We start from the raw sequence: 13,029 nt of genomic DNA, 5'->3' as shown, positions 1-13,029 counted from the left end.
CAAACTTTCTAACAACTGAAAAAGGATCCACAACAAACTCTGCTGTGAGTGGCAGCCAGAAGCTGGGAATCAGGAGCTGTCCCTGCATGTTGCCAGAGCATTGGAGGTGGGGAGGGGAGTCAGGTATTTTTATAAATGGTCCTGAAAGCTCCCACGTGTGAGATGAAGGGGAGAGACACTTGCTAGGATCCACTCTGGGAAAGGACCATGCTTGGGGCTGGTAATGGCTTGGCCCTGTTAGGAGGGGGAGCTACAGCCCTGAGTGATAAGGCAGAGAGGAGCAAAGATGATTTATCATTCAGGGAGAACCAGCCGGCAGGAAGAAGGGAGAGAAACACACACAATGAAAGAGAATAATTCACTCCTCTGCCCAGGAGCCCTGGACCATGCCCAGGGCTGCCCAGGGTACACTCAGCATGGGGCACTCCCTCCAACCAGGCCAGCCACCACAGGGCTGGGGAGCAGGATCCTCTCGGCATGTCCCCTGCCTCCCCCGCACTGTTCCCTCTAAGCTGTGTGCATATGCGCGTGCACACAGACCCGAAACCCTGCGCACACGGTGAAACAGCGCACCCACAAACATTTGCACAGAAGCACAAAAATTTGCACAGAAGACATTTTTTGCACGCACGGCCTGTCAAAAATTTGCACGGAAGAAAATTAGAGGGGACATTGCTCCCGCCCTGTTTTTGGGATAGTTCAGCACCATGGACAGCGGGCACTCCATCAATTCCCAAGGGCTGTGGCAGAGGAGAGGGGCCAAGCGTCTCCAAACCCAAGGGTGGGGCTGGATGGTGAATCTCTGAGCTCCTGCTCCATCAGCAGGTAGAGACTAAAGGGGCTGCTCCGCTGAGAAGCAGGCGAGACAATGCCCCCTGCACCCAGGCTCGCACAAGCAAACTGGCATTTGTGCCTTCCAGGCAGGCCTCCCTGTAGCGAAATGGGCAGTGGTGCAGTTTTTGCAGGTTCCCCTGTCGTGCCTCCTCTTTAAACATCTGCCCCCAAATACACACAGCTGGGGTGACAAGGTGGTAGAGAAACCAGGGGAAGCAATGTGGGACTCTGAGCTCAGTCTCCAGGGAGTAGGGCCCTAGGCAGCACTTGGGAATCCTGGTTCAATCTCTAGCGTGCAAGCCCTGGCGGTCTCTCCACCAAGCAGGCACCCCTGATCAGTAGCCAATGGGCCACTGATCCGACCCGCCCGCCCTCATCACCAAAGATTTATTTACCTCATTCTCTGTGGGGTTCAGGCAGCACTTACTGCAACTCCCCACCCTTTGCTTGTGATTTTGGAAAAATCTCAAACGGGCCAATTTGCTTTGGCAAAGCTAAAAAGAGGCCCAGTTTTGTCCAACCCCCGATGCGGGTGTCCCACCCCTCCATGTGCCTGGTGTCGGTGTGTATGTTTGTGCCAGTCAGGAGCAGCCCTCACCTTTTGCTCTTTGGAGACCGAGATCCCGCACATGGGTTCATACCCTGCTCTCCCTAGCGCGTGCCATCCCGTGTCACCGAACCTCGGACAAAGGCATCATGGCTGGCACTCTCTGCGGAGGAGTGGAATTGTCGTGGCTGCTGCAGGTTCGGATACGGGGGCATTGGCCAAGTGACCCGCGTGAGGGCTCTGGCCGGGAATCCGAGAGGACGTTGCTGTTTAGGATTGAGGGGTATCAGAAGAGCTCTCAGGGGAGGGATCTAGCAGGGAGAGCCACAGCTCAGGCTTGGGGAGCAGGAGTGGAGCTGCAGGGAAGGAGGTGGGGTGGGGCCAGTCCAGGACTGGAATGCTGGAGCCCAGGGTTGAGGTGCAGCCGGGAGCGAACGCAGAGGCTACTCACAGGTCATTGTCGGTCTCCGTGCGGCTCTTCTGCTGTCGCCTGTAGATGATGAACACAGTGACGGCCACGCCGATGATGAGAGCCGCAGCAATTACGCCCCCCAGGATCCCGATAATGCCCCCTGGGGGTCCCTGCGGCAGCGGCTTATCTGGAACAAACACAGAGACGAAGTGCATTAGCATCTGGAGCCTGGGGAGCAATGGTGCCAGGCGTAGCACTCAGCAGAGCAGAGGCCCAATGTACTGCAGATCCTGTGGCTCCCGGAGAGAGATCAGCCCCCACACTGCACACACTCCTTGATCTCCCTGTCCCATCCCTCCCCCTGCAAGGCAGACCCTTCTACCCCACGATGGACCTTGTCTCTTCCAGGTCTCCAGAGACCTGGTTTTCTATTGACTGACACTGCTCCATCTTGGCCCCTTCTGACCATTTGGGTCCATGGATTCCACGATCATAGGGCCCTGCCTCGAGAAGCGCCAGACGCCTCCTTCGCTGGCCTCCCATGGAGTGAACAAGGCTCCTCGCCACTCATCAGCCCCTTGCCGAGTACCGTGATCCTCCCCACCGAGGGCCTCCCTGCTCTCAGCATTGCTGACCCCACTCTCCCAGCTCTCCCCTCCCCATGGCCTGGACCTCCGCTGGGACCCACCTCCCCATAACCAGGTCTGTCCTAAGGATTGCAGCCAGAAATGACAGCAGGGGGAAACCTATGGGGCACTGGGGGTGGGGGCCTCGTCCTCCCAGAGTCCTAGTGCTCAGATACTCCAATGCTGAGCAGCAGTGCCAAACCCCAGAATTCCCCGCTCCTAGTGGCTAGAGATCCCCCAAGCACAGGTCCCCCAGGCGCCCACCAAAAACTCCTCGCAGTCCACCAGGGCATTGGCTACGTTCCTGAGGGTTAACCCTTCAGCTGCAGGTACTTTGCCAGCTGGCTGAACTCACAGGAGGACAAGTTTAGTATCAGAGGTTAATCCCAGGGAAGCAGTGACTGACTGGGGGCAGAGCAGGGTGTGTGTGTGTGTGTCAGGGTCCTGCATCCATGGGGCACAGATATCCTGGCTGTCGGATGGGGCATATACCCCCTGCCCTGGCTCCCATTGACCCTGGAGCTGAAGAGCTCCATGATTTGGAGTCGACCTCAATGCAACTAACATGGACCTCATTCAAAGGAAACCGATCCCGTGGGCTTGATGGGAAAGAGCTTTGAAATGTACGATAAAAGGATTTAATTTGCTCTACCTTCCAACCTAATTAAACTTGAAAACTAGCTAATTGGTACTTTGTACTTACAGCTCCGGCAGTGATGAAAGTGGAAGATAATTGGAATGGAGGAAGGAAAAAATCCAGGGGAGGGGGAAAAAGGGGCCTGCTGGAGCCTGGTCCCCTGGGGAAGGGATGCAGCTCATAGCAGAGCATATGCCTTCCTTGGAAATGGGGTGGAGACCTGCCCAGTGGTGTGTGCGTCTCATTACAAGGGCAGTGGCCCTGGTGGATGCACCATGTAGTCCCTGCAGAGGTGCAAAGTGTGATCTGATTTATATCCTCAGCACCTGAGCCTGTCACATGCATGGACATGGGCCAATAATGCCAGCCCTGTCTATGGGGTGGGACCCAGGGCAATCACCCCAAGGACACACAGAAAGTTTGTGGCAGAACAGAGAGCTGAACCCGGATTTTCCAAATCCTAAATGACTGGCCTAACCCCAAGGACAACCTTCCGCTAGCTGGGATGTTCACACTATCAGCTCTGCAGAGCCTTCCAGCCCCAAAGCCCTTGCGGCTTACTCACAGCTTGAGCGCATTCAGATTCTGCCTGTCTCATATAAGGGAAGATGCTCTGTGCTAGTCAGTGGAATTCCCCCCGGAGGGCAGATGGAATAATAATGGTATATTGTATATGCTGTGGGCTCCAGGGGCTCCAGCAGCAGGGAGCCCGGGGCTCTTTAAAGCTCTTGCCGGTATGCCATACCAGACCAGCTGACTTTCATCTCTGCCCTCCACTGATGACAAGCAGCTACCTCTGCAGTGGAAGAGACCAGCTACTTAACAGCCCCCAGGAACAATGCAGCTTAGGACGGGAAGTGAAGCAGAATGTTGTGCCCTGTTGAAATTGCAGGGAGAATGTAACTTCTCACATTGGACGGTATCTGTATCACTGGAATTAACATACTTAGACTTGGATGGGTTTGATTTTTAGTGGCAAACGTCGATTTCACGGCATATACACAAACTGACAAAAAATATTTCCATCAATAACATTTGAAATTGACAGATAGGCAAAGTAAGGAAAATGCTGCTTGAGGAACTTGTTAGAGTTTGATTTGAGGCTATTTACTTTGCTTAGTTTGGCAAGCGATGTTAACAATTTGTGTTTTAGTGGTTATAAAGCTTTAACTTGTTGAAATCAGCATCTACTGACCTTCGCTGCTTTCTGACCCCTGCCCATAATTTAGTCCAACTGTGAAAATTTAAGTGGATAAAACTAAAAAAAAAAAATGCTTATAAATAGACATTGCTGTTATCTGTCAAATTCTGCCACACATAAACACATCCATTCCAGGGGCTCTTCAATGGCCACGTGTAGTCAGCACCTTGGATTCATATCCCCTCCACAAGAAAATCTATCCAACACACTCCCTACATGGAGCACTTGGGTTCAGTGCTGACTCGGATGGAAAAGCCTCCCCCATTGATTAGTCACCCCCATGATCTGGGTACTCCGCCAGCTGCTTAGCTGTGAGGTTGACACCCTGCCATCCCATGCCCAAAGACCCATCCCATTGCTAGCGCAAAGCCAACTCTGACAGATCTCTGAAAGCAACACATCTGTGTGAATCCCACTCCCAGACTGCTGCACTAAGGAGCAAACGGGGTCTGCATGGGATTCACAGAGACATCCCCTCTCCCCAGTTACTGCCAGCGATCAGTCCCTGTGGCACACGGCAAAGAACCGACACACTTATCACATCAGTGCAAAGGGTTCTGAATGCCAGCACGAGACATCACAGCAAGCACGGAAAAGGCTCAGCGAGCCAACATGCTACCCCACCCTCAATTTCCCTGCTGTTCTTCCATCCCTTTACATGCTTTGATGCTAACTTGGGCCTTTATCCTACCTGGCAAGGCACCCCCGCATCTCCATCAGCTGGCATCTCGCCTGGCCTCCCCAGGCCCCTCTTTAAAAACTCTGAGCCAGGGCCCAGGATACTGCAGTCATTACAAGGCAAAGGCCCGGCTCTCATCCTCCTGAGCGGTGTCACTTCAGCTCCTCTCCCTCCCCTGCTTTCCCTCTCCATATACCACCTTACCCCATAAATAACATTTCTGCCTTGAGACAGCTCACTTACTGCCATGCTCAAACAGACAGCTGACGCAATGGGATATGATCTCCAGGACTGCATTAGAGATTGTGGCAGGGACAACGATTGTAAAGAATCTTCCAGTCACTTCAGCTGGGGCATATCCATGATGAATTGGCCCCAAATGGCTCTCTTGATGTCAGGTAGCGAGCGGGGAACATCAGCTTCCTGCTACAGCTGTAAATCAGGCTCTTTGCATGGAAAGGGCTTGTGGTGGGTGGGGAATAAATAAATAAATAGAGCCAAGTGGATGTCCTGGAGCCAGCACAGGAGTTCATGACAACGGAGGGGGTCAGGGAGTTTTGGAGAGGGGGCAATGCAGCCCTCAAATTTGCAGGGGAGAGAGAGAGAGAGGACAATGAGAAAAGAAAGCCAGAGGAAGAGGACAGGGAACGACAGTGGGATGAAGGAAATGCAGGAGCTCCAGGATGAGGGGGATAGTAATGAATAGCTCCACCCCTCAGGCCCTTTCTCCCATAAGGGTGAACCTCGTCTGGGCAGGAGACAGAGCTGCCTTGGGAGCAGGTTCCAGACAGCAGAACGAACTCCCCCAGGATCGTCAGACCTCACCCCCACCCTTCACACCCAGCGCCAGGTGCACTGCTCCCACCCACCTCTTCTGACAAAAGCACAGAACTGCGTGGGCATTTACCCTACCTAAACACACCAGTCCACCGCACACGCAGAGGGGTGGATGGCCAAGAACATGCTGCACGTGACAGACATCAGTCGTGTCGCTGAATGCATGGCTGGGAGGGGACTGGATTTGATGGGGGCCGGATCAGAACCAGCACAGACTAGACCAGGAAGGAAAGAACGAAGGGAGTAGGTGAGTGGGAGATGCAGGCTTGGCTAGACAGCCCAAGAGGGGAAAGGACAGGAAAAAGAAGGATAAAGAGAGGGAGGCTGTCTCCTATTTCCCCCTTCCCTGTTTTCTCTTTCATCTGCTTCTCTGTCTCCACATCTTCAGCCTTTCACTTTCCTGCTCTCCCCTTCTCTGCCTCTGAGCGGCCGTGGCTTAGCACAAGGTGGCCCTTCCCGTGTCTGGTCCCTGCCCTTATCAATCTCACTTTGAAGAAGCTGCTCGCTTGGGGGCATCTTAATGAACCCGCTGAGTGTTGTAGTCCATCTGCCTGCTGGACTGTCTGTCTAACTGCATTAGCTGGGCTGAGTGAGGCAGGGGTCTCAACGGCAGCCCAAGCTCCTCCTCTCCCTTGTAAGAACTGGGGTACTGTGGGTTAGGGCTCAGAAGCACAGCATGGTATGGAGGGCCCAGGAGTGGACTTGCAGAGGCCGTGGGTTAATATTGGGGTTCACTGGGAAAGCTGTGGGGGTCCAGGGCTGGTCAGGGTTGCAGTGCATGGGCAGGGGAGAGGGGGTGAAAATCAGCCTTGGACCGAGAAGAACTTTTGAAAATTAAGAATGCAAAACCCCTTGCTCCGTGTCACACTAGAATTGCTTAAAACTCCCCCCAAAGTTTGCATGAAGCATTTGGCAGTGAGGCAAGTAATGGGAAGCCCGATGGGGCTAAACAAACAGCTCAGCCTTATCTGAGTGGCTAAAGGCTGCTGGGAGCTCTTCGTTCCTGCTGGAGACTGAATTAATGTGAACAATTAGAATTAAGGATGAAAGGAAAAGAAAAAAAAGTTTTTGGTGCCATTTGCCTCCTTTAGTTTGTTCTTGTATTCCATTCTTCCCCAGCCCCCTGCTCCCTCCTGGAGCTGGGAACACGGTGAGGAGCCACCTAACCCCCGGCCCTCTTTGCAAGTGGATTAAAATAGCTATGTATTAATAATGAATCCATTGCACTCACACTGTTGTGTATGTCCGGGGTTCTTAAAGCTCTTCCCCAATGCAGGTAAGTATTATTATCCCCATTTCACAGATGGGGAAAGCAACACACTAAAAGATGCAACTTCCCACTTGCTGGCAGATCCAGGAATAGAACCCGGGAGTTCTGGCTCCCATGTGGCTCTTTGGAGCTGTGGACCATGAGGCCTTCAGCTGTAGGTCGTGATTCCACGAATGAAAAAGGAAAGAGATAAAGGACTGAAAGGTTGGAGACCATTGGTTCCCAGTCAGTTCACTCTGGCATCAGGATCCTAATGAACCAAACAAAACACATCGTGAAATTAGGAACCCTAACAGTCCAATCAGAACCCCAAGGCGGATCAGGAATCTGGAATGAACCAATCACAAAACTTGGTGAGATGGGGAACTCTAGAGAACCAAACCAAAAACTACATGAGATCAAGACTCTAGTTAACAAATCAGAATACTTGGTGAGAGCAGGACTCCTAACAAACCAATCATAACCCTGAATGCGGTCATGACTCTGTATGGAGCCAATCAGAGCTGTGAGTGAGATGACGATACGGCACCAAAGCAAACCAAAACTCTTAATGAGATCAAGACCTTCTGTAATTAACCAGTCATGATGCTCAATTAGCTCATGTCCACCAATCTTACTCAGTTGACCGTTCACCAAGAATGCGCACAATCTCCAGTGGACAGAGAGAATCCCCTTTAGACGGACAAATTGAAGGGGATGTCATGTGAGGGCTCCTGTCCTCAGCACAGCCCCCCGCCAGCCACGAAACACACCCAAGTACAAAAAAACCACAGGGCTGATGTCTCCATTTACAGCGACAGAGGCCTGGCTCAGATTTATGGCCCTGTCTGTGTGAGCAGCCATTGTATCATTTCCAACCACAAGCTCAAACTGAGCAAGCCACCCCCACGTATCGTGCCCCCTGGGTTAAATAATGCAAGTGAGACGTAAATAGTAAATATTAGCAGAGGGAGAGTGAGGGCTTTGGAGGGTGGACAGAGAGGTTCCCAGGTGTGATTTGGAAAGAGGTGAGAAGTTGTAGAGACCCAGACAGTGGCGGATTAGCCAATGGGTCAGCAGGCCCGTGCCCAGGGGTCCCAGCCAACTGGGGGGCCCTGGAAAAATGGGCACCCCTATGCCCTGACCCTGCTCCGTGGCAGAAACACCGGGGAGGGGGAAAGCCCCAGCGCCCAGGCCCCTGCTGCGACTCCAGGACTGGAGGAGCTCTAGGTCTCAGGGCTGGAGAAGCTTTCACTCCCTGCTGCAGCCCCTGGGCCGTGGACAGGGGACAGAGCTTCTCCGGTCTTGGGGCTGCAATGTGGGGGAGAGAAAGGAGCAAACGGGTTGCAGGCCACAGTGGGGTGGTGGTGGAATGGGGCAGGACTGTGGATGGACCAGGGGCGGGGCCGCAGGGGGAAGGTGCAGAATTGCAGGGGGTATAGCAGTGGGTGTAGCAGGAAGGAGCGGAACAGGGGCAGGAATGCCAGCGGAGGGGATTGGGAGAGGACCCCCCCACTTGCTCTGGTCCAGGGACCCAGGAAACCTTAATCCACCTCTGGACACACAGGCAGGTGTTCCAGAGCTCAGAAGCTGCAGAGGAGAAGGCTCTCCCACCTACAGTCAGGGGACTGCAGAAGGCTGGTACTAAATGGGCAGAGGGAGGGAGGGAGAAGAAAGGGACAAGATTTATGAAGTTGGCTGGAGCAAGTCTAAGCTCAGGATAAGCCCTGATCTTAGTCACCAGGGCACTGGTTTGAGGAGCCAGGGGTGACATTCTGCGCTATGGCAGCGAGGTAGATCTCTGTTGGTCTCAGCAGGATTGTTTCAGATTTGCAGCGGCGTAAGCCGGGGGAGGGGGGGGGATTTGCTCCAAGTGGAGCCATTTCGAATGGGACTTGAATTGACCGGGAGCCAGCGGTGGCATTAGGAGGGCAGTGCTGGCATGCTGTGGAGTTCTGCGGGTTCCGGGCTCTGGAGGGCTGAGACACGGGGAGGCGGTCGGGAAGGGGGCTGCAGTAACTCACCACAAGAGGAGAGGAAGGTGTGAGTGAGGATTCAAAGGAGGCACAGCTAAGGAACTGGCAAGTCCAGGTAAAAATAGGTCTTGAGCTTGCTTTTAAACTCATGTGGTGGGACTGGCTAATTTGGGGCTCTTACCTCCATAGCCCAGAAGCACAGCGCCAGCCCAGAGCATGGCAGGGTCTAGCTCTTGTTAGCAAAGGGTTAACAGAAGGCAATGCCTAAGGAGAGGCGATGGAGATGGGAGTTTGGCTAAGCAGGCAGGGCCAAGGCTGGGGCAAAGGCTGGGGTGTGAAAATGAATCCGAGGCTTTACAGGGATCCAGAGCACCCAGGGGGGAAGAGGAAGGATGGAGAGTGCTGGAATGATGGACCCTCCTTACTGCCCCGCCCAAGTTAACCAGCAGGGAGGTGAGAGAACTCGCCAGTGGGCAGGGCATCAGCAAGGGACAAGCACCGTCCATCTGCACTCTACACAAGCCAGCAAGAGCTGAGGTTCTACGCTGCCTCTGCAAGATGGGCAGTGGGCCAGATGCTCAGCTGGCACAAACCCTAGCTAGCCTAGCTCCACTGATTTCCCCACTGGCACCTTGCTGGGTCAGTGGTTCAGGGCCGAGTCACACCAGGGTGCCTGCTGCTGAACAACCAATGCCCTTCCTGCAGCCTGTGGGTCTGCCCTCCCCTGCCTTGCACGGTCAGCGTGAGCCACAGTGCTCTCCCGCCCTTTGCACTGGTGTAAACGACGGCGCCCGGCGCCGGGCAATGGCAAACGAGACCCAGAGAGCCTCTCCTTAACGGGCTGACCGGGCCCTGTCTTGCTTCGCTCCCAACCAGAGCTCAGGGCTGCAGGCGAGAATGCATGCGAAGGCATTTCACAGCGCAGAGAATCAGCCACCAGGCTGCCACAAATCAATGCTCCAGGCCCAGTCCCGAGCCTGCCGCACAGAGTTAACCCCACAGTGCCCAGCACGTGTTCAGAACCCTACAGGGCCGCCCAGCTCTGACGCTTGTGCAAACAGCGGGGGGCCGGAACCACGGAGCGAGGGGCAGCTCTGAGAAATCTCTGAATGCAGGAGACGGCTGACGGGACTCTGCGGGGCTTTCTGAGCCAGAGAAGTCTCTGGACCCGATTCTCTGGGGCCTTGCAGCTCAGGTCATCTTGTGTGCAAAGGTGGTGGTGGTGGGTGGGGTGAAATGCTCCAGCCACGGGAATGAGCAGAGATTCCTGATCCCATATCCGTTTATACTCCTTCGGCCCAGGTATAAATGACTCCGCTGGGTGCAGGGTATGGGGACAAGCAGGCCCTATATTTCCTCAAATGAAGAGGGGGAAGGGAGTGAAAGGGTTAATAACCTGCAGAGCTGGGGATACGGCCAGAACAGAGACGAGGCAGAGCTGTTATTCCTGCGATGGGCTCGGAGGAACTATATAAATAAGGAGGAAATTTAAAAGCAAGCCCAGGCTACTCGATGAGGCTGCTTGTTTATGTAACAGTCACTTCCACAGCTGCCAGCCTCGCGGAGGGGGTACGGCCACCACGGTGCAGGAGACTGCTCCCAGCTCGGCCTGTGTTGTTGGTCTGCCGCGCTACGCCCCACCCGAGGCATTCAGCAGAAATCCTCATCTCACTCCGAACCCAACCACTCTGTGCAACAGAGACGCATGGACACCCCCCCTACATCCAGCCCCGTGAGCACGCTTGGAGTACTGGGACCACGCTGCTCAGGTTCACAACGGACAGGTACAGGGAGCTATTTTCCAGGGTTTGCTGTGGTCACTGCCCCAGCGCGAGCCCCAGCCTGGCCTCATTTGGTGCAATTTGGTCACTGAATCAGAGCAATCCCCTACCAGCCAGCACCTGGGGGCTGATCAAGTCCCAGAGGAAAGCATGGCCTGGCACCCAGCCCACAGGGTACCGATTGCATTTCCCTTCCGTGGCCGCATGCCCTCCTAGCCGGTTTGCCTTGCTCTGTGTTCACTAGCCCCAACCAGCACTGTGAAAACAACTCAAGAGGGCAGTGGAGAGCCGGGAACATGGCGAACGGGGGGCAGACCTCTCCCCTGGGCTCCTGCTTTGAAGAGAAAACCCATCTGCCAATGGATACGCCCAGGTGTTTGTTATTAGCTGAGATTTCATGCACATTCTATCCTGGGCAATTGCTTTGCCATCCAGCTCAGGTAATGGCAGGAGGTACCAGTGGAAACTCATCTCTGGCCGTTAATGACCTTCCTCCCCCTCTTCCCCGGCATAGGAGTCATCAGTGGTTAAGTAGCTGCTGGACTGTGAGAGTCTCATCTCCTCTGGAATGCAGTTTGACCCATGGCGACCTCCTATTGCAATTCCTCTTTGAGTCTCCTCCAGCAGCCGCTAATAAGGATGGAGTTTAAGGCTGGGTAATCGCAAGGGGAGCAGAAAGTTAACCCAGCAAGGCCTGGTGGAAACCCCAATTGATCTTTGGAGAACAACCTTGGCAGGGAGAGATCACCAAGCACTTTGCAAAAAAAGCCCCTCCTGTAGGGGTGGCTTTGCCCATGCTAGAAAAAGCAGCCACTTCTGGTGGGGAGTACAGCAGCTGTTTGACAGCGCAAGTCAACACCAGGCAACAGTCCAGGGTGGGAAACAAAGAGCTCTTTATGCATTTTAAAGTGCAAGGGGGATTTAGCAAGGAAGCCAGGGCAGTGATGACAGGGCTAGATCCTCTGCTGGTGGAAACTGGCATGATTCCATTGCTTTCAGTGCAGCTAGGCCGACCTACCCCAGTGCAGCCCCCTTCAGTTAGACTGGATTGCCCTCACTGGACTTGCAGCACGCACTCGCACACACACACACACACACACACACACACTCTCACGTACGTCAATCACAACCCAATGCAGAGAGGCCTGAATCACAACATTTGGATCTAGATCCAGATTTCAAACTCTCCACGTTTGTGAGTGTTTGGCTCTGGGGCTTCTGCTTGGGTCCATCTCTCCACACAACCATCCGTCACACAATGCCCCAAGAAAGCCTTGTGGCAACCCAACCACTCCCCTGGAGAGCCACATGGCGCCTCTGCAGCCAGACAGTACAAAGGCCAGGCCAGAAACCTTTTCATTTGCTCCAAATCCCAGTCCTTGAGGTGGCAGCAGCAGCAGGGTTCGTGCTGGCATGGGGGATGTAGATATTGCTGCCAGGGACAAAGGCTGCAGCTTCACTTGGTCACCATTGTGTGTAGTTGGCATCCCCTGCCCCCAGAGCTCACAGGCAGGGCATTTCTTTGCCAAGCCAATAAATGCATATCTGCAGGGTCAGCCCAGGTGCAAGGAGCAGACAAGGCCTCCAGGAGACTTCTGCTGCTCCACCGTGGTCCTATTTGTTCAGCAAAGAGAGTGGGCTGGGACCTAGCCAAGGCTTGGCTGTGCCTGGGGAGTGCACAGGTATTTTGGGGTGTGGCTGGGGTCATCCTAGGCTTGGGTGGTGCCTGAGGGGGACCATGCTCAGGTGTGGCCAGGGTAGATAGACTCTGGGGATTAAGGTAGGGGTTTGCAAGGCTACGTTGGAGTGAATACATGTGTCAGGTTAGGGTCGACCAGGGAGCTACTCAGTGGGTCCAAGGCTGAGATTAGGGAGCTATGGGAAGTTCGCTAAAATGTACCCCGGGGGTCAGTCCACAGGTCTGGGCCCCCCACTCCCCCATCAGCCTCCTGCACACTGGGACTTGGCCAGACAAACCGCTCCCTCCCAGAGAGTGACTTTCCGAGGGGTGAGAGACACAAGGAGAAAAATGGAGACAGGCCTGGTATAAACCTGACAGTTAGTACCACAAGCCCCAGTGACGCCCCCAGCCCAGCTCTGGGAAAGAGGGGAGCAGACGTAGCCCCTCTTCTCTCTGCTCCAGTGTATCCATCCACTTCCAGTGCTCACCTCATTGGAGCATTTATACCGGCTCCTGCAATCCCACCTATTGCTCATTGGCCAGAGGCTGCTGCTTCCCAAGCAAGGCCA

At 54.4% G+C, this 13,029-nt stretch overlaps 1 protein-coding gene across 6 annotated transcripts in view; it reads right to left on the bottom strand.

Annotated features, from left to right (window-relative positions):
• Nucleotides 1-13,029, bottom strand: part of NECTIN1 (nectin cell adhesion molecule 1) — a 154,324-nt gene that overhangs the window by 30,661 nt on the left and 110,634 nt on the right. For all 6 annotated transcript variants that reach the window (XR_006287000.1, XM_043534034.1, XM_037882258.2 and 3 more), the window contains exon 6: nucleotides 1,833-1,980. Coding sequence is in view for 5 of the 6 variants with exons in the window: in XM_043534034.1 (XP_043389969.1) it covers nucleotides 1,833-1,980 (148 nt within the window). In the remaining variant the exon portion in view is untranslated. The remainder of the gene's footprint in view (nucleotides 1-1,832; nucleotides 1,981-13,029) is intronic.

This window comes from Chelonia mydas, chromosome 22 (assembly GCF_015237465.2).
Source record: "Chelonia mydas isolate rCheMyd1 chromosome 22, rCheMyd1.pri.v2, whole genome shotgun sequence".
In the NCBI taxonomy this organism is placed as follows: Eukaryota; Metazoa; Chordata; order Testudines; family Cheloniidae; genus Chelonia; species Chelonia mydas.
The sequence above is the reverse complement of the archived record's forward strand: the minus strand, read 5'-3'. Positions and strand labels throughout refer to the sequence as shown.